Here is a 27,023-nt window from a genome sequence, read left to right on the forward strand (position 1 = left end):
AAATTACTTGTCATAGTGTGTCCAACATTTTGGAATAAACTGCATTTTAATTTTTTTAATGTAATATATCAAATCTTGACGTTGTTGATAGGAAATTCAGTTTAGAAGTGTATCATTTATAGTCTACACATCAACCAAAATGTTTTAATGAGGGTATAACCTACTTTTTTCCTATCTCATACTAAGTATAATTACAGTTTACTACAAAACCTCTTTAATTTAACAAAATAAGCCAAATGCATCCATTTTTTTGTGTTGTCTTGAATGTCAAAGAACATTGCCTGAATAAAACAGTCTAAAATGACCAAATTCAATTAAGAAATTATCATAGCTATATGCTAATTTGTACTATATAACTACTACCTTTGTATGTTTGTTTATAGTTTCTATTTGACTTGCTCGCTAATAATCTCTTAAACAGTGTCTTCAAATAGCTCCTCTGAAGGTTTTTCAAGAGCAAAATTATGTAAAATTTCTTAAAACAATTATATTAATGAATCTACTTATGTACAGTTAACATTCACATAAAAATACATCAATCAAAGATAAGGAAACACCACATAATTTATTCTAAAGTATCATGTCCCTATAGGAAACTAAACAGTGCTATAGAGTAAGAGCATCAATAATGCAGACATTTAAATTGAATTTCTACTTTTTTTTTTTTTTTTTACTTTATTATCACGAGAAGCATGACAGCCAATTTCATCAAAGTATTATTTGCTAGATGCATATAAATGTATGTGAATGCAGGTCGTAGCATTCACGAAGTTCAAACATAAATGAGCATACTGCGCACACGACAGAGTTTAAAGTGGGTTTTATTTTGAAAAACGTAACCGGAAGTCCCGTGTATTTTCTCCGTTATTAGCTTGATGCTAGTTTTCCGAGGCAGGTTGACAGCTGAACGGGTCGTAAAGGTACAGCAGCGCAGTCTTTTAACATTAACAACAACCATCACAGGCTCCCGTTTTTTTTTTTTAAAGTGAAGGCACCGACAGATTTCACCGTGTGACACCGTGTTTTTCTTTCGTACCAACCGGCCGGAGGGTTTGAGTTTATCGGAGGACGCTAACCGTTAACCTTTCGGATATTGTTTGTGCTTTTTTTTTTCTTTCCACCAAGAGAGAAAAAAGATCCGTGTATCCGGATGTGCCAGCAGTATTTGGTTTTTCGCATGGCGTAGGCACCTTTTCTAAAGCAGGATATTCTTGCTGTTTTGGAGGGTCGCAGGAGGCCCTCGGGTCGACAGCTTATCCCGTTAACATTAACTATAAACATACCTCCACATTTTCGCCGTTTTTCGTTGTTTTTTTGTGTGTGGGGAAATGATCAACGAAATGATTGTGCAATAAGAGAGGAAGGAAGCGTTTGTAACACCGTCTCGGCTACCTCAGTGTTGTGACTGTGGAGAGAGCAAGTCACCAGGAATACATTGTGTTTCCTGTTCTTAACCCAACAACGACGTGGTTTTAAAAGAGTGTGTGTGTGTGTGACTGTGTGTGTCTGGAGAGAGAGAGAGAGAGAGAGAGAGAGAGCTGCTCACAAGGGAGACGAAAAGAGGAAATATTTGTGTCCTTGTCTTGAGTGTGAGTGTGTGTGAACCCCTCCGAGGACCGGGAAAACCTTCACGATGACGGGCAGCACCCCAGCGGACATGGTGAGTTTTTTTCCACACCGTTTACATACATTTATTCCCTCCAGGTTTTAAGCCAAAAGAAGTGGATCAGACATTTTTTTTCTTCTTCAAAGCTGCTACTTCTGCTTACATTAATGTTATTTCGCCACGGTGTCGAGGAGATAGCTGAAAAGGGCCAGTGTCCTAGTGGGTTCCACTGTTGGGGTTGTGGATCCTCAAGTGCACCTTGGGAACGAAACTGTGGCACTGATATGGTTCTTATCAGTGTTTGCACAGTTTTACCTCCCTAATGTTTGCTCTCAATACAATACATACATGTTGTACAGTTTTCAACCTATTTTTCCTATAGATGCAGGCAGCCATTGGCTCCCATTGTGATTAATCTATCACAGTGTTGTGTGGTAAGAGCTTGTTACGGACAAATCCTTTTTTAAGTGATCATGCAAGAGATAAAACGATTGAACGATATGTCCATCGAGAATATTAATTGACAATTTTGATCATTTGTCGTCCAAATATCCAAACATTAGCTTTTTCCAGCCAAGTGTGAACCTATTGCGACATCACCCATTGGTTTGTGGAGTACTGTTTTGAAGCCTTGAGTTTGGCATTATGGTTGTCACCATGATAGGCTGTCAAAGCCAGCGGATGTGACGTACTTTGAGTTGAATTGTGCTCGCCTTGTCACACACAATCTCTCTATTACAGCCAAACTGTACACTGAACTATGTTTCTGAAGTGAATTTAGGTGAGAAATAGGCAATGCTTGCTTCATATATGATCAGCGCTGCCTAGTTTGACAGTTTGATCTGAGTTTGATGCGGCGAGAATGACCTGTCAATCACAAGGTAGCCACGCCAAAAAGCATACCCTGCTTTATCCTCTATTTTACTTACAAAATTAACATCATGCTGTATGGAAGAAGACTTGAAACTAGGGATTTAGACCATAAACTCTTTAGCAAACCGTTTACAGAGCTAATAAATCAAGTGAGAAGTCGGCTCATTTCTCCATAAGACTGCATGGTATTGGTTTGTTATTGCAGCCAATGGAGCTCCACCTGTTTGCCATTACATAGAGTGCAGGGTTAACCCGGAAGCTCTGTCCATTATATATGCTGTCAATGGTTTCAGCTTTGAAATGTGAGGGTTTGCTGATGGAAATTGAATACAACAAGCCTAGTAATAGATTTTCATATTGTATGGAAATGAATGGAAGACAATGGCATCCTGGAAAAGTAGACGAGATACATAAAAATGTCAAAAACAAAATGATTAGCTGTGATCTTAGGTATAAGTGATAATGCGCTAAAAGATACAAAACTACCTGGAGGCTCCTACAGGAACAGATTTAAAGGTGTGTAACATTTAGGAGGATCTATTGTCAGAAATGGAAAATAATATTCATGGGTATGTTTTAGTTTGTTGTGTTTTTGCTACCTTTAGAATGAGCTGTTTTTATGTACAGACGGAGCAGATGTTCTTCCACGGATCCACCATAGGTTCTCCTACACGCTTGGAAGGCTAAACTGTATTTAAATGATTACAGTCTGCAACCGTACCGCACGATACCACTAAATTCTACCCACTGGTCCTTAAATTGTTAGTTTGATTAGATTTGCTTATATTGGGATTATAGTGTAGTGTGGTCGTAAATGCCCCCTGAAATACTAGCATTCCTTTCAGATCTGTTTACTATTAAATCGAGGCTCTGTCACTTCACTGGTGTCTACTGTATATTTTATGTTTGACATTTTGCAAACCTCCAGCATCACAGAAAGCAGGAATTAAAGGAGACTGGAGTTTATGAAAAGGCTAGATGCTCTTCTGAGTGCACACTGACCGGTAACTGCATTGCTGCTACAACCTAATTATGTCATATCTGCTGATTTAGTGGTGGTACTTTAAAAGCAGGCTAAACTATGACCTGGTCATCATCAGGTGACTTTATTAGTTTACCCTGTCAAGACACTATCCTCTTGTGACTTTTATACAAGCTAACTGCTTGTGGTGAGTTTATTATGAACTGTTATGAACTCATCAAGATTTATGTCAGCCTGTTGTGGGTAAATTAAAAGGCATATAAAATGCGTTTAGTTGCATTTACCCAGTCTTAGAAATCATATTTCCCCCCCTGTCTGGCAGTTTTATGTTTGTCATCTTTGCTGCTAGTGCGTGGTGTCCCTAAGAATACTTCCAGGTCTATGTATAGAAAGAAAAAACCTCGTAATGTGCCCCTCCACAGAGACACCAGCTATCCCAGCTGTGCCTGTACTCCTGCATGTCCAAGTTCAGCTGATCCCCTGAACAGCAGGTCCATTATGTTGTCAGGATGTTGGGATAATACTGGGTGGAAGTTAGAGGTGAGCTGGCCTCTATGTATATGTGGTCCAGTCAAAGCTAAAGCAATAGCACATTGCAAGGAATTTCCATGGATTATGAACATAATCGTGACCCGAATCTTTCATTTTCTGACCTGATCTGACCGGTAGTTAAATCCTTGCGAATCCTGACGAACGTTCATAGAAGGTCTTGTGCTGTATCATCATCCGTGTGGATGTGTGAGGCTTCAGTCCCAGTTGTTATAGGTCAGTTTACAGTATTAGAGCTGTAGCATAAGATTATCATACAGCCAGAGAATTTGGGTACAAAGTGTCTTCAAGCAACACAGTGAATCCCTGCCAGCTGGTTTAAAGCTCAGCCTGATTTGTGCTCTGAGAATTTCCCTGTGGGGGAAGTATCACATTATTATCGCATCGTTTATCGCCAGTGTCGGGCATAAAGTTCATTTCTCCAATGGTAAAGTAATAATATTTTTTGCCAACTCTTAAACTTTGTTTCAAATTAGTTTTATTCTTGCTAGACCTGCTGGCCTTGGGCTCATATTATTAACATGCCTGCAGCATAAACATAAAGGTCAAATTCTGCACATAAGTAAGTTTCAGGATTTCGGCCAGCATAAATCTTCAGAACAATTGCTTCTTTTTGTGGCTTAGCTCAATCTATACATCAGACTACCTCCTTGTGTTCCCCAAGGAAAAGTGGGGGAAATATCAGCAATCTGCATTTAACTCATCCTGTGTGGTTGAAATCAGCAGCAGATGCAGACCCCCCCCCCCCCCCCCCAACTCTCTCTCAGTCTGTGGAACGAGCAAGTGAGTGTTTATGCACACACACTTATAAAGGCTGTATAGAGTGGGAGTGAGAGTAGGAGGAGAGGAGATTGCCGGTGCCAAACATTGTGGGTGAATGAATCTGAGAGAAAGAATAGGAGATTCTAGTATAGTATAGTCATGCCTCTTGAGAATGGAGGATGAGATTTTTTTTTCCCGTCTTGGAAAAAGGAGAAAAAAAAGGAGGGGTTGAGGGATAGGAAGAGTGAAGGATCGGGAGGGGGCAAATTGCCTCGCTCCAGGCAGACCTCAGATGTGCTGACAGGGTCGAAATGGTCCCCATGGCAACAGTGGGACGCTTGGATCTGAGGTCTAGATGCCCTTGTGAGTGTGTATGAGGATTGGGTTGGGGTGTACTGCAGGTATGTGTGTATGTGTGTTTGTAACAATGAGCAGACAAGACGGAGAGTAGTACAGAAGCAGTAGGAGAATAAAGCACCTCAGTACAGATAAGCCTGAATAAATACACTCCAGAAAAGACTGAGAGTCCCATGGAGCAGAGAGTGAATTTCAAACATCACCATCAAGACAGGGAGATCCAGGTACACACACACACACACACACACACACACACACACACACACACACACACACACACACACACACACACACAGAGGGAAGTACATAATGGTTCCAGTTTATCATAAGAGTTTAGCAGTGCCTTTATTGATGTTTAGTAAATAATTTACTGATTCCTCTTATATGGTATTTATTAGAACAACTTTTGGTTTAGCCTGATTTTAGACCTTTTAAATAGCAGAAAAGTCTGCTCATTGGGAATGAGTTGAACTCATAAAGGTAGTTTGAAGTAGAATTACAGGAATAGCAACTCTTAAATCAACATATTTCTTAGGTCAATATAACAAAGATTAAGTTAACTGCTCCTAGCAAAAGCCGCTGTGTCTGCATCGACTGAAAATGATTTTGACACGTTGGATACAGCTTCTGATTGATTAGAACAAATAACAACAGAATCAAACATAAAAAGACTGATTATCCCTTTGATAAAAAAAAAAATCTCTCTAATAGTTATAAATGTTAGTAAGTCATTAATAAAGATTAATGGATGTAACTAATGAGCCATCAATTCTGCAATGACAAATGTTACTAAAGCCAATAATAAATGTATAAAGCATAAAAAAAAAAAAAAAAAAACATTTTTCAACCTTTAATAAAAATACTAGTTACAACTTGCCTGTGTTGTATCAACATGACCGTGTGGCTTCTCCTCGAAGTGGTTACTAAAGGCGCACAGGCACGCATCTGATCCTGATAAATAATGAAGAAATAAACACTGTCACCACACGTACACACTCATACACACAAAGTGGGTAGTATTCAAACACCCTGTCATTTGTGCAGTGGTGAGTATGTGGTAATTCGTGATGGAGGTGGCAATCACAGCCACAATACTCAAACAGACCAGGAGGTACGACAGAACGCATTAACACTTCAACACCCTTTTTTGTTAATTGTTCATTGTTTGTAATGATTGGAATTTTTTCACTTGTGCACAACACATCACAATTTTGACTAACTTCTTACGCACCATCAGGTCTTATTGACCTAAAGTGTGAAGGATCATACACTCCTGACTGAGAAGAAACCAAAGAATGCTGCACACTCGATCACTTGTACTCACTTCATCATCAATATTTCATGTGTGGGCTTCTTTGGTTCCTTCACTTGTTACAATAAATATTGTGCGTTGTTATTTAGCTTTTAATTATCTTATTTTATTATTAATTAATCTGCCAATTATTTCCTCAATCTATAAATTAGTTAGTCTATAAAATGTTTAAAAGGTGATGTTTTTCAGTCCAAAACCCAAAGATATTCAGTTCAGTATCGTAAAAAGACAAAAAAAGCCCAGCAAAAATTCACATTTGAGAAGCCATAACCAGTGAATTATTATAATTATATTAATATTATATTATATATTATTGTAATTATTATAATCAATGATCAAAGTTACTGATTAATTTTCTGTCGATGTGATCAACCATTTCAACTCTGTTGTTATTCATAATTTGCTGATCTTTAATTGTGCCGCTGTGACTCTTGCCCGTTACGAGGACCACATTAGAAAGCAAACATATATATCAAGATATAAATTTATAAAGTAAACATCTATTTAGAATAGTGTATTTTTGTGTTACTGTATCAGTATGTTGCTAAAAGATAGTTACCTCTGCTTCTCTGTGTGTGGCTAAGTATAATTGTGGTGCTTCGAAAGAAGTTTATAGTTCACTCCCACATTGTCAAGAGTCCCTTTGGGACACACAGAAACACAGACACACACCCACAAACACACACACACAAAGGAGTCAAAGGTTTGGGTCAGAGGTCAGCGGTGTGTTGGTCGTGGATGAAAGAACAATGGCTGGGGAATCCTAGCTGCTGAAAACAGCACTCCTTGTCCCCTCTTCCCACTCAAGCTTAGCTCAGCACTTGTGACACCGAGAAACTAGTGATGGAGAGAGGGCCACAGGCGTCTTCAGCCTCGGGCAGGAGCTGCTAACAGGGCTTTGATTGACACATTCAGAGGGAGAAAGAGCACCATTGAATCCTGACAGTGCCAGTTGGATAAAGCACTGCATTGAATATGTGTGTGTTGCCGATGCCATGTGTTGCGAGTCTGAGTCACAGATCAGGATTACATCATCCAGCCTGGGTGCTGGAGTTGATATATTGACTCTGACATTGTCACATGTAGGCCTTGGAGCGCCACGGAAAGTTCTGACAGCACTTCTGGAAGTGTAGTAGTTGTGCCCCATTCATTTTGATTTAAAGCATTTCAGGAAATTGATGACTTCAAGTTTAAAACACATTGTGCAATACAGAAACTAAACTACATGTTCCTAAGATGAATGACATAATTACCCAATTATAATTGAGAATTGAATGGTGTGATTGGCTGTTTAGACTGTGTGGTAGTATTTTTATCTTTTATCTGTGAGGCTGTGCTTTGTCTCTGTAAAAATAGTATTGGTATTGACAGTCAGCAGAGCTTATGTCCACTAGTCCATCCATGATCGTGTAGGGTTAATTCAATTGTATTGATGCATGTCCACAACACCAACAGGAAGTCCTATTGAGAGCCTCTCATCCATTGATTGCTTATGTAACTGTTTGTTTGCTTAATATCTGTGTGTTCTTCAGTGTGGCATGTGTCTCTGCATGTGCAATGACAGCATGCTGCACAGATCTAGTTCTGCATACCTGTCAACCTGTTTTTTTTTTTTTTTTTTTTTTTACATCTTTCATGTCTGTTCCAGCTGATTACTTATTCATTATATGCTGTTTAGCCGATGTTTTCTCTATGGGAGTTATATTGCTCTTGTCTGTAGCTTGACAGCTTCGAATTGTTGATTCTAAACCTGCAGACTGCCTAAAAATGTAGTGTATGTTCTACTTGTGTTAAGGTTGTAATCATAGTAGAGCAAGGCTACTATACTTTGTATATGTATATTAATATGTATATGCCTTAAACTGGTTATTTTAAAGCTGTTCTGTGCATGTGCCTCAAAGCTAACACAGGGAAGCAGATTATTTAGTAGTAGTAGGGTATGGTAGCGGTTGTGGGGGCTGTCTTGTTACACCTGACACACACACAAAAAGCAAAAACTATTAACATTAACACAGTCTCTCAGTTTTCCTGCCAATCAGTGTTTCGCTGTAGTCTACCACACATACTCCCTGACAGTGATTCCACTATCAGAGAAATCCTTTAAACTTATTGGATCCATGTAGATGTCTCAATCAAACACTTGCCTTAATTTGGATGTTTGCAGTGGGTAGCCAAGTTAAACCTGGTGTTGAGGATTTTGTAGGATGTAATGCTTATCATAATTTAAGCGAGAGACACTTTTCACAAAGCAGACTTAAAAAACCACCAAGATTAAATCTTCAAGATGAAGCTAGCTATTAGATTTCATCACTCACCAGGCTTGAAAGTGAGACCGTATCTCTTTTGTTGTCGGTTTGCATTCCTGATAGGCCCAACTAGAAGACGGAATAGTTCTGTGGGTTTCTAAGAAAAAAAAGTCAGTGTGTGCGTGTTGGGATAAGGGCTTATTCTGCTGGAAAAGCCCCCTCTTTTCAGCACTCAGTGTTGGCAGGTATGGATTTGCTCAGGCTGAGGAATGTGTTGAACTACTTCACAGTTTTGGGGACTCCCAGGGTCCCAGTTCAAGAGGAAACTTCTGATCTTCACTATTGATTCTGGTCCCGATCTGTCTTGACAGTGAATAGGCACTTGTTGTATGCCGCAAAGTCTTCATGTCCTTGAATATAAATATTGTACGATAGGGTTGGGTGATCATCTCTATTTCGTCAGATAGTGTGTGGCTACTTGGGATTGCTGATATGTGACACAATCGCCAGGAATGACTGGGAAAAAGATGACACAGTCAACAAAATTTTACCATGGAGGACTCCATAGTTTATAAAGCTATAAACCAGCACAAAGATAACAGTTATTAACATAAACCACCATGTGCTGAAAATATATATTACAGACGCTTACAAAAAGTAACATTTGCATTGTGGAACATATTGCATTTTACACCATAAAAACTTAAAAACTGCACAACTAGCATTAGGCCAAAGCATGATGGCAAAAGTGGACTGTTGCTAGGTGAGAGTCTGTGGGATTATAAAACGTAGTTGGCTCTTTCCAGAGAGCAGCACACACTGCTCTGCTGACATTGCAAAATGTAGATAAATAATTTTTTATGTGCCTCTTTAATGGGCATCAAACGTTTATGTGCGTATTATTCAAAAACAGACTTAAATAAACGCTTCAGTTTGCGGTTACGCCTGTACGACACAGCTGAGAGGCGAGCCTGCACGGAGGCGGGGCAGACACACAGCTGCAAAGATTAACATGAGAACGTAAAATCAAAAGTCTGTGTGTCTGTGCTTGGTAGGACAATATCACAGCATCATGTTCCAATTAACAGTTTTAGCTTATCTTTAATATCACAATCAAAATCATATCCATAATGTTAACCACTCTTACGGAGCGCAGAGCAAAGTTTTAGTGAGCAGGCGTATTGGAGAACGGAGATGTGGGGTGTGAGATTTATGGAAAAGAAATGGTGAACTGGTTTGTAATTAAGGACTTAGAATTCACTTGCCTATTAACGGGACTCAGTGGGCGGACATGCTGCTCCACCAGAAACGTCTCTAAATGCACAGTAGGGAACAGATTCTAGAGATTGTTACATCATCGTTCTGAAAGTAAGTTAATTAAAATCTCCTTAATATCAGCGGAGGAAAACCAGTCATCAATGCTCCCTTCAATCGTCAATATAAGATCCGATCCGCACAAGCCTATTGTAGAAGCAGTGATAGTGACATAAACAAATTCACATTGCTGGTTACTGATTCCGGAGCAGGAAGCTCTTGCAAAACAGGACCAGTCTCTAGAGTACGTGTTGGACACTGAACACCGCAGGACAGAAGTAAAGTGAGGACAGTCTTCAGCTTTTATGCCAAGTGTTACAGAGTCAGAGCATGACATAAATGAGTGGGTGTGAGTGTGAGTAATATGTGAGCACTCAGATGGTGCTAACACAACAAAGTCCCAACTACACTCTGTATGCCTGCAGCCACTTTTGAATGTGTGTGTGTGTGTGTGTGTGTGTGTGTGTGTGTGTGTTTTCTCCTTGTATTTATGCATGTGCACATTTGCATAGAGAAATCAGCGAAGGCACAACCTGTTCTTCCTGTTAAGTGTGACGTGTTTGCTGTTGGCTTTGCCACTGGAGTAACACCCACTCCAGTTCACTTTTGCTCCAGAGAACAGCACAAACTAGGGCTGCGCCTAAAGGCTATTGTTTGCATGTAATGGTGCTGTGACACTACCAAATGGCGCTGTGCCACGACACTGAAGGCCATCTCCACAATGACAGGAATATGATTCCGAAATCCAAATCCAAAAAAGTACTCAGAAATGATACTAAAGATATGACCTGATGTCCTCCATGGTGGCAAAAAAAAGATGACTTACTGCCTCCTTATACAAAAGAAATGAAATTCATAGGATGGTGTGGGCTAGCTTAATGAAGAAACTGAAAGAGGAAGGGAAACTTGAGTTGAGAGAGAGTCACAGAGTAACACGAAGAGAGGAAGATGAGCTGCCGAGAGAAAAGCTCATTTTACTGCACTTTTTACTTTCAAAAGATCTCATTAGTAAATAAGATCTTCCTACGGTAAAGTGCAGTAAAATGAGCTGTAAAGCAACAATGTTAAAAAAAAAAACTTTCTCATATTAACTGAAGCAGTGGTATGTTATCCTCATCAAATATCCTACTCACATTTTTTGCCAATCAGTAATGTGAACTAATGTGAATCATTAATGTAAAACTGGGTTGCTCAGTTAGTAGCTGTGTGTTCCTGTTAGATAATAAGATTCTAATGGAAATTCTACTGAAATAATATGCTCAATCAATGTGCTCAGTGCATATTCTGTATTGATTTCAGTTTTACACCAGGCATTAATTGCACCGATACAGTCTTTTGTTTTAATGTTATTGGCATTCAAGTGATATTATAAGAGTGGAACTTTCCATAGAGCTATGCAGCTGCAATTTTCCCACCTGTCATTTAAACAGACATAAAACAACAGCACTCAAGTGAAAAAAGGACACACTTTGTTTCTCTGTCAGTCTGAATGTTGAGTAGAAAGAGAGCGAGCATGCGCATAGGAGAAATAGGGGATGGAGGAGGGGGGGTAGTGGTGTTTGACTAGCTCAATAAAAGGAGCCTTTCAGCTGCACTGGAAACAATTTCCAGCTGAGGGGACATTTATATTAAAGCTTTGCCTTGCCAGCACAGTCTGTCTGTGCGTCAGAGCAGCAAGCTAGCAAGAATCAACTGTCCCTCTTCCTCATGCATTTTGGGACAGGCTGCCGTTTCTAGATCAGTGCTTAAATCTGTCCTGATATTTGAACGTCCTGTGCCAGCGCAGTCGGACAGACAATACGTACTGGGGGAATTAAAAGGGTCAGCGCTGAGACTCTTCGGGTCCCAGACAGGGCAGACACGGGCCACAGAGTAGTCATCCAAAGGTCAAGCCTCATCGACTGGATGTTCCAACAGGATCAGCTGGCCTCTAGTCCTCGCTCACATGCCTTTTAACCCAGATTCTTACCATGTTGTGGTTTGCAATTAAAGAAATACTGTACTTTTTCCTGTGTTCAAAATTTATGCTTTTGTACTGAGACCCAACTCGACATAGACCAAAAGCAATACAGCATACATGACTGTCTTTACGTATTGTAGCTAATAGGTGCTACAAATAATTATTGTTTTCATAATCAGTTAATCTGTTAATTGATTGTTCCAATTTTAGTGATATAAACACATCTGAAGAGAGGGAGCCAGAAAAACACAGGACATCCCTTTTTGCAGAAATAAAAGCCTTATATGTTTCCTCATAGACAATGTTTGGTGGCTGACAGTTGGAACACTTCCACTAATTCGATGGACATGAAACACGAATCTGTAGTACAAACGATTAACAATTGCTTTAGAAAATATATTAAAAAGAAAGTAAAAAATACAAGCCTTTGTACATAAAAACTTCAACTGCATTTAGGGAAAAAAACATCCGGTTTAAAATTCTGTTAGGTCTGCCACTAACGGCAGGTGGAGGCACTACATTAGTAGTATTAAATACAATCTGCAGCTCAAATTCATTTCTTTTTGTAAAGTAACACTGAGGATTTCGTTTCAAGAAAAATCCCAAATTGGAATAGAGAATGGGGGGAAAAACAGAAGTTGTTTTGTTGCTTGGTAACCATCTCAGAGTTCATCCTGCAGGAGCTTGTGTGTCATACCAAGCACTAACTAAACTACAGCCTTAATCCTCAGCTGATAATGTGAGTCAGCTTCAATACTGAGGCTCTCAGGGGTTTGCCACTATGTGAACAAACACCGACAATCATATATTTTCATATTGCACTATATGGATTTTATGTTTATCTCAACCACTTTAAGTCCCTTTGGTTTTGATGGTCTGATTCTTGTGCTGAAAGATTGTCAAGTTTGTGCTGAACAGGATGTAACAGTACATTTATCATGTACTTAGTATTTAAATTTGTGAGCTGTAGTAGCGAGAGTGAATGTCAATTAGTAGGAAATGTTCTTGGCTTGTTGCTGAAAGGTTGTTGTGATGTCAGTGGAAACAGCAATAGTGAGATGGAAGCAGGAAACCTATCTGCCTTTGTTTGCATATCACAGTGGGAAATAGTCAATGAGAAATAGAGAGGCTGAAGAGGTCAAAGAAGAGTTGAAGATAGAGCTCAAAGAGTAGACAGCTAGAAGACAGCTAGAGACAAAAGTGTGTGTGTGTGTGTGGGAATGGCAGACAGAAAGAGGGAAGATGAAGAGAGGGTATATTTGGCCTTCATGCTGTCTTGCACAAATTTGTCATTCCATGTTGGACGCTATGGAGCACTATGAGTATGAATATATGTAATGATCCCAGCAGGGGTTGTGTGTGTGTGTGTGTGTGTGTGTGTGTTTCATGTGTGTGTATGTGTGTTCTTATCTAAACGAGCTGGCAGTAATGAAGCATTGGACCTTGGACTAGAATGATTCAGGGCTTTTCCTCTATTTTTTTCTCTGTTTCTTGTAATGAGGAAGTGTTGGTTTATTTTGAGGGAAGCAGGAGAACTCTGACTTACACAGAGGACATCAGATATCGACCTATAGTTTAGTTTAATTACACATTTTTGTGAAGTGGCTTCTCTGTGACAGAGATCATTTTGGCTAAATATACGGTCATGAGCGTGACAGCAGCATTCACTGACTCTTAAATCAGTGTTCTAGGCTAGTGGGTTTGAAAGCTTGGATGTTTGTGGGTGAGTACGGCTGGCACATTTTAGCTAAGTTTAGCTGACTTCCATTTAGCGCTGCACAGAATATAGCTCAGTCAGCTGATCTTGGTACAGCTACAGTTCATGGTTCAGTGTGGTTTGGAGCTCACTAGGACCATTACGGTTCAGAGATGGCTGGTACAGTAATGCAGTTCAATTTTTATCACAGTGTTGAATAAACGGGGCTGAATCTCTGAATGAAGTGTGCTTCAGTCTCAGAATGGTCTTAAACTTTAAGCTTCCTCTGCATGCAGCTTGTCGTGAACTTCTCATCTCATATTAGGATTTAATTCGTTATTAAACTGTTTAGCATGGTTGTAAACATCTTAATTATGGTGATGTAACAGGAAGCAAAACAGCACACCTTGGACGATTATGTCATCTATATCCATATTTTTTTCTGCCTTGGGGTGGAAAAATGTTTGTTAAAGATCTTGATTGGGTCCCCAGCCACCACCACTCTCCTAACGCACCGCCTCCTCCTCCTCTTCCTTGTTGCTGCCCTGTTCCTTCCTGTTGTTGCTTGTGTAAGTGGTTGCCTCCACTGTCTCCCCACTGAGGCTGCCTTGTTCCTGTCGTGCACAGCGCAAACATAACCAGTGGCTCAGATCTCTAACCAGACAACAATGAAAAGAAAACAACAAAACAAAATGGAAACCACTATAGATGCATGTCAGACACACTCAGTGTGTGCCTGTTTTTAATCATTTATTCAATTAGATTTACTTATCAGCACAGACTAGTAGAACTAGGGAATCCCATGGGCTTCTTAGTGCAAGGTAGATTCTCTGTTGAATTAACCCTGGTAATTACTGAAGCCTTAGTTTGTGTTGCAATAGATGAATTATATTGTGGAGGTGTAGTAGAGTGAAATCGAATACAACAATGCCACAAACAGCCATAAAAATGAGCAGTGTTGAATAGTTTCATATGTTAAATATATGCTTTTCAAGCTAAGTCTTAACAAAAACTGAGCATTGCAGTTGTCACAGAGATATTAGTTATTGCAGGTATTATGCCTATCCCCTGTTATCTTTATTTAAGGGTGTTAAACAAATGTGCAAATTTCAATGTTTACCTTTATTAGGTCCAGTGCTACTTGCATTATTATCACTATTATAATTAGTGTGTGTGCGCTCTATATCAGTGTTAGTGATTATAAACTCTCAGGGGACTGTAGATGGAATTTGCTCGGAGAAAACACAAGTAAGAATCTGGTCAAGCGCAATACATCTAATAAGTTTTATGTTTAGTATTATACTGACTTGAAGAATTTATAAAGTGCTTTCATTGCATGTGAACCTGCATCTATTCCTGTCATTGCCTGCTGCTTCGTCTTCATTCCTGAACAAGCCTAGAATATGCTGTATGTGTATGTGTGTGTGTGTGTGTGTGTGTGGGGTAGTAATACCCCCGGTTGTTTCTGTCCAGTGCCATCTGGTAAATTCCAGCACAGAGGGCATTTTAGCTTGCCAACAGTCTCAATCAGTGTGCCTCTTTCTCTCTCTCTGTCCCTCTCTCTCTCTATCACACACACACTCACATGTAGACACACATTTTCTCTTCTACACACACATGGCATCACGTGAGTTGTGACTGCAGGCCAGTACTCTTTTCTGAGGGAGAAAAAGAAAATGCAGCGTTGTGGATGTAACTGCTGTCTCCCAGGCGTTTTCTCCTCTCTACTCTGATGTTGATTCTCTGTTCTGTCTCTCACAAGTTTCTCCTTTAAATTTCTGCTAAGCCTTTATTGTATCTGAGGAAAGGGACAAAGATAGAAACAGAAAGGGAATGGGTTTTGGAACTTCAGTGTGAGTAGCAATGTGCTGTGCTTCCTCAATAGAATGAAAACTATCTTCAGAAACCCTTTTATAAGTTTCTTGAAAGGTTTTTTCCAACTCACAGAGAGACGTGTACCATTAATTTCAAACTTCATGCATAGAAAAAAAGGAAAGCCAGCAAATGTTTGTTTTTTAGTTTAAAGGAAAGTGATCGATACTTGAATTTAGTACCACATGTCAGAAAATAATGAAAAACATCCATCAGTATTTCCCAGGGCACAACGGGACATCTCCAAATTTTTCAGTATATAAACAGTAAAGCAACAAATTCTCAACTTGTCAAAGCTAGAAGCAGCAACTGGTCTACATTGTTGCCTGTGATAATCAAATATCAATATAACTGTCAATTGATTGACTTTGATAATCCTTTTAGCATTACTGCATTTGTTACAAAGCCTTGTTGTTATGTATCTTATATATGTAAACATGCAGGAAATCAATGAATGTGTAAAGAAAATATACATTTAAATATCCAAAAACCTTAATTTTAGATGCATGCAGGAAAAACTGAAAGGGTCGTGCTTGGAAAGGACAACCTGAAAGGTTACAAATCAAGCTAATCCTGACTGCAGGGCATCAACTACACACCGCTGGGGGAGACCACCTAGGAAAGAGGATGGGGGGTGGATGTGCACAGGCGAGGGAAGGGGGGGGAGATAGGGGAAGGCAGAGGTCACCACAGAGTATGTAGTTCTCTTGGGAGGTGGAGAGGGGGAGAACAGCATGAGGATGCTTTACTTGACTCCAGGGCTTTCACATAGCGGGGGGTCAGGAAAACACGGGGGAGGAAGTCACATTGGTGTTACGCCCTGTGATGGAAGGGAGGGAGAGTGTGAGGAGAAGGAGAAGGAGGAGGAGGAGTGAGCAGACAGGAGTGCTGCGGAGCAAATGGTATAGGACGAAGAAGGTAAAGGACAGGAGGTCCTTTCATCAAAGCCATCACCAGGGATCATCAACCCTCTGTGTGGTCCCTTCACACCAGCAGAATGCCGACAGGTGGCATTTTGGCCTTTGGGTTTGTGTGTGTGTGTGTGTGCTGGTGGCTGTTTTTTTCCCCAGAACCTGAACAGGGAGAATGTAGACGAGGAAGCTGAACTCAGCGAATAGTGTTTATTTTCAGAAACACAACTGCACAGAAATGAAGACATAACAAAATCCAGTGCTAATTCAAACTAAGAAAGCTTAATATAGATGTAAAACTCCAATATTACAGCGTACATGTTTTCTTTTAGTCACAGCTGCCTGTTGTATTTTTAGGATTTTACTTGAAACACAAAATATGAAAGAAGCTACCATGCTGGCCTGCAAGGCTGAACACACAGTAATACAGTACATTGAAATGTTTAGTTAAATCAAGACCTTAATATCCTTATGATAATGTTCAAAACAGTTTCTGAAACAGAATTATATGAGCATGTAACTTTTTGCTCAACAGTTTTCAGGTAAACCTCTTGTTTACTGAAGTAGCTCTTTCTTTCTGTTTCCCAGCCAGCAGCAGTCAGTTACAGAAGACCTGACGTAACTATTTACTGTGCTTATAAATTAAAGTTGGATATATATTTGATACAGAGGACATCATGTTATTTTTCATTGTGCTGCTAAACAAAAATGAGTTCCAAAGTGAAAGTCTGGCTTGGATGTCAGAAGAAAATGAGTTAAGAAGACTTAAAGACTAGAAAAGAACTAGTTCGTAAGACCTTTTGTCCGACCTTGTTAGTTCAGACCCAGCTTACTTTCTCACCTCCACACAACTAGCCAGTCACTGCATGAAATGGGTGTGTATGTCTGATTGTCTGTGTCAGAAAGTTCTGAAGCCCAGAAAAGTGTAATGGTAGGGGTGTCTGAAGCTATTCAATCATCTGACAAGCAGGTCTGATGAAGTATACTTTAGCTATCACCCATATAGCCCCTTTCTAGAGCTGGAACTAGCCATAGAAAAGTTTCAAAATAGTTGTTGCTTTCCTTTGCTTCAACATGTATGTATGTGGAGAAGCAGAGTGTGGGTAGCCACAGCATGTGGGTTTAGATCTCCATGGTGGTAAATGTCTGTGTTGCTTATCAGCTCCAGAGGGGCTTCCTCTGGCTAACCTTCTGACTTCTTAGTCAAACATAATCTCACCGTCTGTTACACATTGGTTTTTGTTTTGTTTGTTTTTTTGCTCAGAAAAGATGACATCTCTTTTTCTCTGTTTAGCACCTTGTTATCTCATTCGCCATATCCTCTCTCCCTTTACTTTTCGCTGGGAAAGAGGGACAAACGGTCTAGACGCCGACAGAGGGATGAGAGGAGAATCGATTGCAGCATACAAGAGCAATTTCACGTCCCGGCCCACAGCTTCAAAAGCAGCCCCACCGGCAGCCGTTTTTTGGTGTGCACGCAAATGTTTGTGTGTTCATGCGTGTGCAAAATGTGCATGAATGTAAAACACCAAATAGTAAGTGGATGACCGAAAGAACAAAGTGGATTTCATCGCCTCGTTCACCTTCACGCTTCCACCTTCATTGTTCCCTCTTTGAATCCCCTTTGAGTCTCTCTCATTTCCTCGCTCGGTCCCTTGGGCTCGCCTCCAAAAATGTCAGCATTTCCTCTGTCCTCATCAGACCTCGTCATCACTATCATGGAACCTGTACACCATCAGCATTTGGTGGTGATGCTTGATACAGGACTCTCTGTTGTCTGTTAAATCTCTCTGTCTGTTGGTGTTTTCATGTCCTTGTCTTTGCCTGTTTTATGTTACATTTCTCTCTCTGAAAGTATTTATTGGAGTTTTGTTTTCCCCGATGAGATGAGGACAGCGGAGCCCCTCCCTAGCTGAGGTCTGATGTGGGGATGTGTCTGTCAGGAAATTTTCAAGTGAAACTGTCATCCTTTTTCATGACATGACATTCTTTCTCACTTTTCCATCTTTCTCTTGTTTTTCTCTGGTCATTTATAACGTTCCCTTACTCTTTCTGTTGACTCTGTAAAGATGTGTGAAAGCTCAAGACATGGCTGCATGTGTGTATATATTTGTGTGTGTCTTGGTGACTGGCGGCTAATGGTGTACCTGTGGATATTCTTAACCATACATACTGTACCGCCAACCATTGTGCTGTAGTAAATGTGATGTGTCACAGCTAATACACCACATGTTGTTGGTGTAAAGAAGAGCAGCAGGCAAGTTTCTGTGGTGGTGGCCAGTACTAAGACTGATGTTTGGAGTAAGGTTTCAGTGCCCCAGCCTTTGGTTGATACTGTCTTACAAATTGGTTATGAGTGCACACTGTTCGGGTTTCTTTAAGTCTCACTAATGTCCATAGATTGGCACTAAGGCGTTTGCAGTTAAGGATGCCAAATAAAAGGACTTAGACCCACAATCACAATAAAAAGAATTTTATGGCTACTTAGGGGGAACGGAAAGAAGTAACAGAGAAACATTATCATTCATTTGGAGTCTCGTTTCTGGCCACTTGGTGAGAAGCTTTAGCTCTGTTTTGGTCTCTACCAACTGAGGAAAATATTGGATTCTTTGCCTGTTAAATGCTCCACTGTGTGCACCAGATAGTCTCTAACTGTGTCTGTCTGTTGTGGGGTGCTGAGCAGGTAGTGTGCACTGGGGTTTTAGAGCTTTTTCACTTAAAACAGCTGCCTGCTGCAGCCAAAGTGATGCTACCAGAGTGGTGATTGTTGTTGTTTTGTTGTGGTCCAGACAGCTAAACAATGAGCTGAAACTCCATAAAGTTCTGAAAAACCGAGGGGAACTGCAGTTTTGGGTGATAAATCTCTGTAGGTTCATCACTACAAGTGACCCCCTTCACACTATGCTCACATTATTTGATACATTGTTATTTTAAAAATATTGTTTGTATCATGCATTATTTGTGTTGGTGTCACAAACATGAAGTTGTTTCAGTGAGAGTACATTTATCAGTTGCCATGTTTGTGGTTAACAGCTAAAAGCAAAATGAGGAACGTGCAGTTTGGAAGATGGTTGTGTCAGAGCAGCATGATTATCAGTTGTTTATCTCTTTAAACATGTAAAAGTCAAGCCGGCTTAGTCTGTCTTTAGACACGATTAACATTGTGTTATAAACGATTTAATGTAAAGTCAAGCAGGTTCAACTGCTGACACAGTTTTGAGATACGTTTGATGTGAACATATTTCATTTACCTTCTTGCAGAGAGTTAGATGAGAAGATTGATACCACTGTAGTATCTAGAATCTAAATGTAAAGCTGCATCCAGCAGCTGGTTAGCCTAGCTTAGCATAAAGACTTGAAATGGGGAAACAGCGAGCAAGGCCCTGTCCAAAGTTTAAAAAAATTTAGTCTTGTGTGATGTTATACTGAAATAAATTAACTAAATGTTCAGTCTCCTTGCTGGTTGTTCTGACACATTCAGAATCATTACCACTTTATCCATCATCATTTAACAAGCAGCTGTTAAAATTTATTAACTCTATCTAAAGACTACTAATAGACTGGCAAAATCTTTAGTCTGGGACAACCCTAGTCTTTATGCTAGGCTGAGTTAACTGCCTGCTGATAGTGGTATCAATCTTCTCATCTAACTCTCTGTAAGAAAGCAAATAAGGGTGTCTCCCTAAATGTCAAACTGTCTCTTTATTGTTGGTGTTACAGCTGTGATTCAGTGAATGCCCTTTCATCCAAAAATCACACACAGTGTTCCATCAATGTGTGTGTTGTCAGTGAGTAATGCAGAGTAATTTGCTTAGGTTTTTTTTTTTTTTTGCATAGCTCACATTTGGCATGTTAATTCATTTGGCCCTGTGTTTTTGAACAGCCATTTTGAAGCAAGACATAGAGTTGAGGGAGTGGCAGGAGGCAACCGTGCGATGCAAACCTGCGTCAAGCTCTTGTGACAGCTCTGATCGCAGAGAGGCGCCGATAGGAGGAACGCGTGATCAAAGGCACTTACCTGGCGTCTGTCAGGAGGGAAGGAATGCAGCCCTGGGTGTGTGTGCAAGTTAAGCAAGGCGAGTTTACAGTGAGATACCAGGAAGGGGAGATGACAGCATGAAAGGGAGCTCTGCCTGTTTCTTGAGAGAGTAGAAGCAGCTGATGGATTAAAGGGTTAGGTGTTGGTAAACGGGGAGAGGGGGAGTGATGAAGAGGGAGGACCGAGAGCAGAGAGCTGTCAGGTACAGTGCCAGCTGGAGCACAGGAAACAGCTGATTGTGCTTGTGACAGGAAGGAGAGGGAGCAGAGTGGATTCTGGCTGTGATGAGGATGTCAGCATATCAAAGGATAGGTCTTTTTGAATGACAGTACAAAAAGACGAGGGCTTGGAGAGAGATATGAGGTATGATAGGCCAACTGAGCAATGAGACATATGACTGATAGTAGTGAGAGCAACCAAAAGGAGACAGGAGTTTTGTTTGCTCGTTTTCTCCTGGATCCAAAACCCAGAGTTATGACTGCAGCCCGACATTTAAAAACTAAAGGGTCAACTAAAATAATCTGAAAAAGAAGACATTAAAATAAAGAAATATTAATTGTCAAATAATACGTCTTCCAAAATAATTCTAGCATAGATGATGTATTTGCTGAGCTAGGTGGAGGGTTGCTTTGTGCAATTAGACCATCACAGGATGTTTGATGCCATTGTAAAGGACAGAACCTCCATTTAACAACACTATTAGAACTGTAATGTTGCCATTAGCCACCTCTGCCACAGGAAGTCTGCATGACTTGTACCATCAGTTGTACCAGAAAGTGCATCTGATAAAGGTCTGTGGTGTTGGCTTTTACAGTCTCCCGTACAGTAGATATTCTCTTTAATGATTAATAGCCTTTATAGAGTTCAACAGGAAGAAAGCTTGTGTTTTATGTCCACTGAACAGGCTGCTCACACAAACAGGGACAGAAAAGAAAACTACTGGGATTTGATTCCAGGCCTTGCAGGATCATATGTGTGGCTTCAAGTTTATCAACTTAATATCATGAACTATGTTAACAGTTATCATTCATTCAGAGTTGTGTTTCTTACCACCTTGCAAATGTAAGTCCAGTATTCTCTCTCTTTTAGCTTTGTTTTGGTCTCTACCAACTCCTGAGGGAAATATATATGTGTCTGATATAAATACAGTTGCGGGCCAGAAAACTCACTATAAAGCCCCTTAAAGCCGAGGGAAGCTGCAGATTTGGGTTAGAATTATCTATAGGTTCATCATGAGCGACTCCTTTCACATTATCAGATTGTTTTCACATTTGATACGTTCTTATTTTGAGAACATTGATTATAACTGTACGCTTTTAGATGGCACTGCATATTAAACATTTGTCAGCAAATTATGTTGCTGACAGTGATGTTTGCAGGAAATATTTTTTGGCATTGCACCAATGCACCAAAGCAAGTAGGTTGCAAGAAGTGACAGTTGGGCTTCAGATAACCTGTCCTTTTTACCAAAACCAATATCAGAAAACTTAAAATAACATTGGTTATAGAAATAGGTATTGCAACTTAAAGGATTCTCTCCGCCTCAGACTGTATTATTAGACTGTTATTATGGCTTTTGTGCCGTAGGTTTTGCTGCCTGGATTTCCTTGAATCCAGCCCCTCTTCCCCCAGCATACGAGGATAAAGTGAAATTCCTGGTAATACTGTAGTAGATTTAAATGACTGCAGTCAATATGATGCTTAGAGATAAAGCCATATTATTGTACTGTAGCAATTATTCAAGCATGGCTGCTATGCCTGAATGAATGCAGCAGAAATACTAGACTACGATTATTTGAATTTCTTCAACAGGCACAAAAACACCACATCCTATTTACTGTTAAAGAAAAGACCAGTTGTTTGCTTCTTAGGCGCATGATAAAACTTAATCACACTCAAGTTAAAGCTGATAATTCACGCCATGCAGAGGCTAAAGCAGTAGCTACATCAACTTGTGAAATTGTTTTCTTGATGTATTACTGGTGCTGATCAGGTTAGAAATATTTAATCTTAACTGCACTGAAGCATGAGCAACCCCTTGAAGAAATGAATACTGTTATGAAAATTTAAAAGAGCAGTTTGTGTCTTTTATGATATTATGTTGCATTAATATTTTGTGCACTGATTAGATGAGTGCCGTCTGAGAGGGCTTCAACATACTGAACAGGCATTAAAACAGGACAAAAACAGGACAAAACAGCACAAATGACTATCTAGCTCCCTGGTTACCACAAGTGTTGGCATGGCAACCAGCAGAGCATGACTGTAGGCATAATCAGCAGTGTTGAAATAAATCTTGACCAGTCAGATAGCTTGGCTGAGGCTTTCTTTTAGCTTGTCTAACAGCAAAAAAAAAAAGACAATTTGTCTCAAGGTGAAACATTTAGAGGACAGGAGCTTTGTTTGTTTATGTGTTTGTTTGTTTGTTGTCTCAAGTCACCTGACACCTGTTGGGAAGTTTCAGCTTGGCTTGTGGTCTATATAAGGTATACATATAACCAAAAAGAAGACGTCACTTGTTGTTTTACTCTATTTTACAGTTTATTTATTTGTTAAATGATATTTCTACCTTTCACCTGTACTCTCTCTACTTTATGGAAATGACATATACCAAATGTTTTGCTTAAGGTGCGTGTTTTGTATTGTATTTGTAAACAATGACACACTAGCCATTATAGATAAATGTCCTATAAAGATAATAAATAAGTTAATAAAAAACCCATTTCAGCCGGGTCAATGTCTTTCTGTTTATTTCTATCTTTACTGCAGTGAAAGGTCTGTTGCATCCCTTAGCAGAGTATAGTGAAGCAGACTTCAAAGCGTACAAACTCATCCTGGCTTTACTTTCAAATATTATAAATGGAAGTGCATGATATGACAGCACATAAAGAAATCATAATCAGCACAAAAGCATGGACTTACTGTTCCTTTTTTTTAAGCTTGGAGTTTGCTTCTCGCTTCATCCTGTAAAATTGGTTTATTCTAATTTATGGAACATTTTGAAAGAAACAAAACTAAGTGACATAATTATCTTGGTAAAGTAATTCTGAAATAAGACATTTATGTATCTTTGTCTGTGCTGTTGTAACTTCAAAGAAACCTTTATGTGACGTATTTCTGCTCCTTCCCAGGATGAATATAGCCGGTTGGTAGTCTCAGCTGTTGTGTGTCTCTCCAGTAATGTGTTAGGTCTCGAAATTAATATTAAAGAGTGCACATTTTAGGGAAGGGGAATAAAAGTATCAAATTAAGTTTGAGAAAGTACCCAAAAACAAATTGCAGTAATACACTACCCCCAACACTATAAGACGCACACACACACACACACACACGCACACACAGAGACACTGAGATTACAAATCCTAGCCTTGGGCTTTGTTTCTCATATCACACTATCATCAGTCAGCTGCTGTTGCATAACCACCCTGTATGTGTGCACACAAAACAGCAAACTCACACAAACAAAAAACCTCTATTTATAATATTGTATTGAATATGTCGAACTCAAAATGAGCCCATTTGGCAAACCAAAAGGTTATTTTCCTGTGAGCTTGCTTGCTGTTCCGAGGGAGTGAAGCTGCAGCTTCTGATATGTGCATTCATTCTGCTGTTCCATCACATACAGCGATTCTCTGAAAAAACACCCCTTTCAGTGTGTTTTTAATTTAAAACAATGGCTCCATAATAACATTTGTGTGCTAATAGGGGCTAATAATTGCAACATCTCTTTGTGTGTGTGCAAAATCACTAAGAGCTCGCAAAGCTGTTTCATTGACTCAGTTTTGACTAATTAAAAAATGGGACAAGAGTCTTTCAGGCTGCTCTTTTTCTTCTTTTTCTTTCGGTTTGTTCACAGTTTGTCCAATAAGCCACGACAGCTTATTATGTCTCCTATTTTGTAGCTGTTAATATTCATTTAAATTTGTTGACAGCCAGAAAGCAGCGCCAGACAGAAAAGTGCCTACAAGTTATTATCGGTAAAAATCACTCAATGATAATTCATGTGGGATTTGTATTCTTAAAGTGCTGTGTAGCTACATTCTTGAGTTTACAGTCAAATTTTCTCCAAATTTAATGGGCAAGTCAGAACAGGCTGGCTGCTGGATCCAGCTGGCTTGTTTTGTACAGACCCCAGTCAGGCTAATCACCCACCTCCTAAATTCATTCATACAGTTAGGAATCCACACTGACAGCAGCGACTAACCTTCCTGCGTAGACTACCTATAAAGCTGCTCTAATATATTCCCACAGGAAGGCTTCCCACTCTGTAATTTGTTGACTGCTGCAGAGGGTCTAAAGAGCAGCAATACTCTTTAATGCACTTATAAACACAAGCACACATAAACACACACACACACGCATACACACTATAGCCTTGAGAAAGAGTTGAGAGCGGTACTCTGGGAGGAATAATTATAGATGGCATTGAATTTCCTGCTCTCCACCGTGTGCAAACAGTGTTTAGCCAAGAGGGTTTGCTTACTTCACATGTTTACACCATGGCACTACTTGGCAGCAGGGTCGCACTATTGTAGTTTTTCTGAATGTCTGTCTGCAGTTGAGGTTTGACAAGCAGGGGAGCCAGTTTCATGCAGAAATAACCTTATTTTATTTTTCTCAGAAGTAGCCAGAAATAGAAGCTTCTGCACCAGGATGTTTCAGCTTTCTTATAGCAGAGCTTATTAATACTTCTACATACTCACATTGGGGAATTGTAATACTCACTATGTTGATTCCTTCTAGTTCTCCACGAGCTCTGCAAACTGGTGAAGCCTTCAACATACTGAAGGCTGGTTGTAGGCGAGGATGTGCTGTTTGTATGCATGAGTGACTGCCCTCAGATATGTGCATTGGCTCTATATGTATATGCATGAATGCATGAACTACTGCTCTCCCCATACCTGGAGCTGTTGTATTCGTCACAGAGAATAGATGGCAATTGAATATACTTCCCTGAGCTGACTGTGAAACCTCATTACTAGCCCCTTTGCGGAAGAGAGTCCAGGGAGAAGGCACAGCGACCCTCAAGGAGAGGGGGCAGGGAGAGGAGAAAAGAGCAAGAGAGAGTTCAGACCTTGATTCAGTTTAAATCAGAGTAAAGGGTGAAGTGAGGAAAAAAGAAGAAAAATTGACAATAAAAGCTCACCTGTAGAGATACAGCTGGGTGAGAAATTATAGGAAAAACCGATTTTTTTTTACACTAAACCACCCAAAAAAAGATTGAAATTTATAAAAAGTCATGAAAATAATAATTAAAAAAGTCTTCTGTCACCCGTCTTTAAAAGATGTTTCACTGTGCTTACTTACTCAGCATCCATTGTTCAATTCAATGACCTTTGTACCTTGTATGTTTGCTTCTTTGCTTCTTCATCTATCGTGTACCCGGGTATTTAGGTTTTCTTTTGATTTGTCTATAGGATGAATACATATATAGAGAGAATAAAGAACAGAGAAAGCAAAGACTAATGGAAAGGGAAAGCGAAGCAAATAAAGTTGTGCAGGTTTATGATGAGAGAAGAAAGACTGAGTTTACCTAGTTTAATTGAAGCTAGCTCAGTGCCTCTTGTTATTCTGGCATTGTACATTCCTTCACTGTACTCTGTGTAGAGCGAGGGATTGACAGAGTGGGGGAAGTAGACAGACAGAGTGAGGGAGAGAGGGAGGAGATGCAGACATTGCTGCGAGGAGGGGAAGACAATATGATGTGACACGGTGGGAAATGGGGAGGGGGGTAAAGCTATCTTGTAGGTGTTATCAGGTTAAGCCACCCACTGCAGGCTGTCGCCATGGTGACGACCAGGCGTTCAAACAGGAAGGAGCATGACCTTGCTTATGTTAAGGGGCTTCTTCTGTGTGTTTCTTCCTCATTATTTCATGTGTCTCATTCAGAATCATTGTTTGTCTTAAGGGTGTGTGTATGTATATAGAAATGTCATAACTTGCATTTCCCATTCAGTCGTCACTCACCAACATTATGCAAATTCCTGCTTTATGATCCGTATCTCATCTGTATAGCTGGAATCAGCATTTTATTGATGCGGATATTTATTATTAATTCCAGTTTGTGGTTTGTCAGTGTCTCTGACTGGCTGCATGTATTTGCACATTGTATGTTTTTATGGTCCAGAGTATTCTGCATGTACATACAACTATGAAGTACATCTGATCTCTTAGAAGCAGCTTTACCCATGTGTATATGAACTGTATGTTTGTGGGGTCAATGATGAGGTATGTGTTGTTTTTTGTGTGTGTGTGTGTGTGTGTGTGTGTGTGTGTGTGTGTGTGTGTGTGTGTGTGTGTGTGTGTGTGTGTGTGTGTGTGTGTGTGTCTCTGTATGGCTTTTCCATTCTTAAACCTATAAGCTGATTTGATAACGTGCTTACAGAGATCTCTGTTTCAATCCGTTGGTGTTAGCTCTGTTACATCACTGCTGTCGGCTGTGTGTGTGTGTGTGTGTGTGTGTTTTATACATACACCCTTGTGTGTGTGTGTGTGTGTTTTTTTTTTTTTGTGTGTGTGTGTGTGTGTGTGTGTGTGTGTGTGT

General features: G+C 39.9%; 1 protein-coding gene across 1 annotated transcript in view; it reads left to right on the forward strand.

Moving 5' to 3' along the window:
• Window positions 1-852: 852 nt before the first annotated feature.
• The window catches only part of ubl3a (ubiquitin-like 3a), a 35,695-nt gene continuing 9,524 nt past the window's right edge, over window positions 853-27,023 (forward strand). Inside the window, exon 1 of the mRNA XM_051400750.1 lies at window positions 853-1,660. Within this exon, the coding sequence (XP_051256710.1) occupies window positions 1,634-1,660 (27 nt within the window). The 5' untranslated portion in view covers window positions 853-1,633. The remainder of the gene's footprint in view (window positions 1,661-27,023) is intronic.

This window comes from Dicentrarchus labrax, unplaced genomic scaffold, assembly GCF_905237075.1.
Source record: "Dicentrarchus labrax unplaced genomic scaffold, dlabrax2021, whole genome shotgun sequence".
NCBI classification, from domain to species: domain Eukaryota; kingdom Metazoa; phylum Chordata; class Actinopteri; family Moronidae; genus Dicentrarchus; species Dicentrarchus labrax.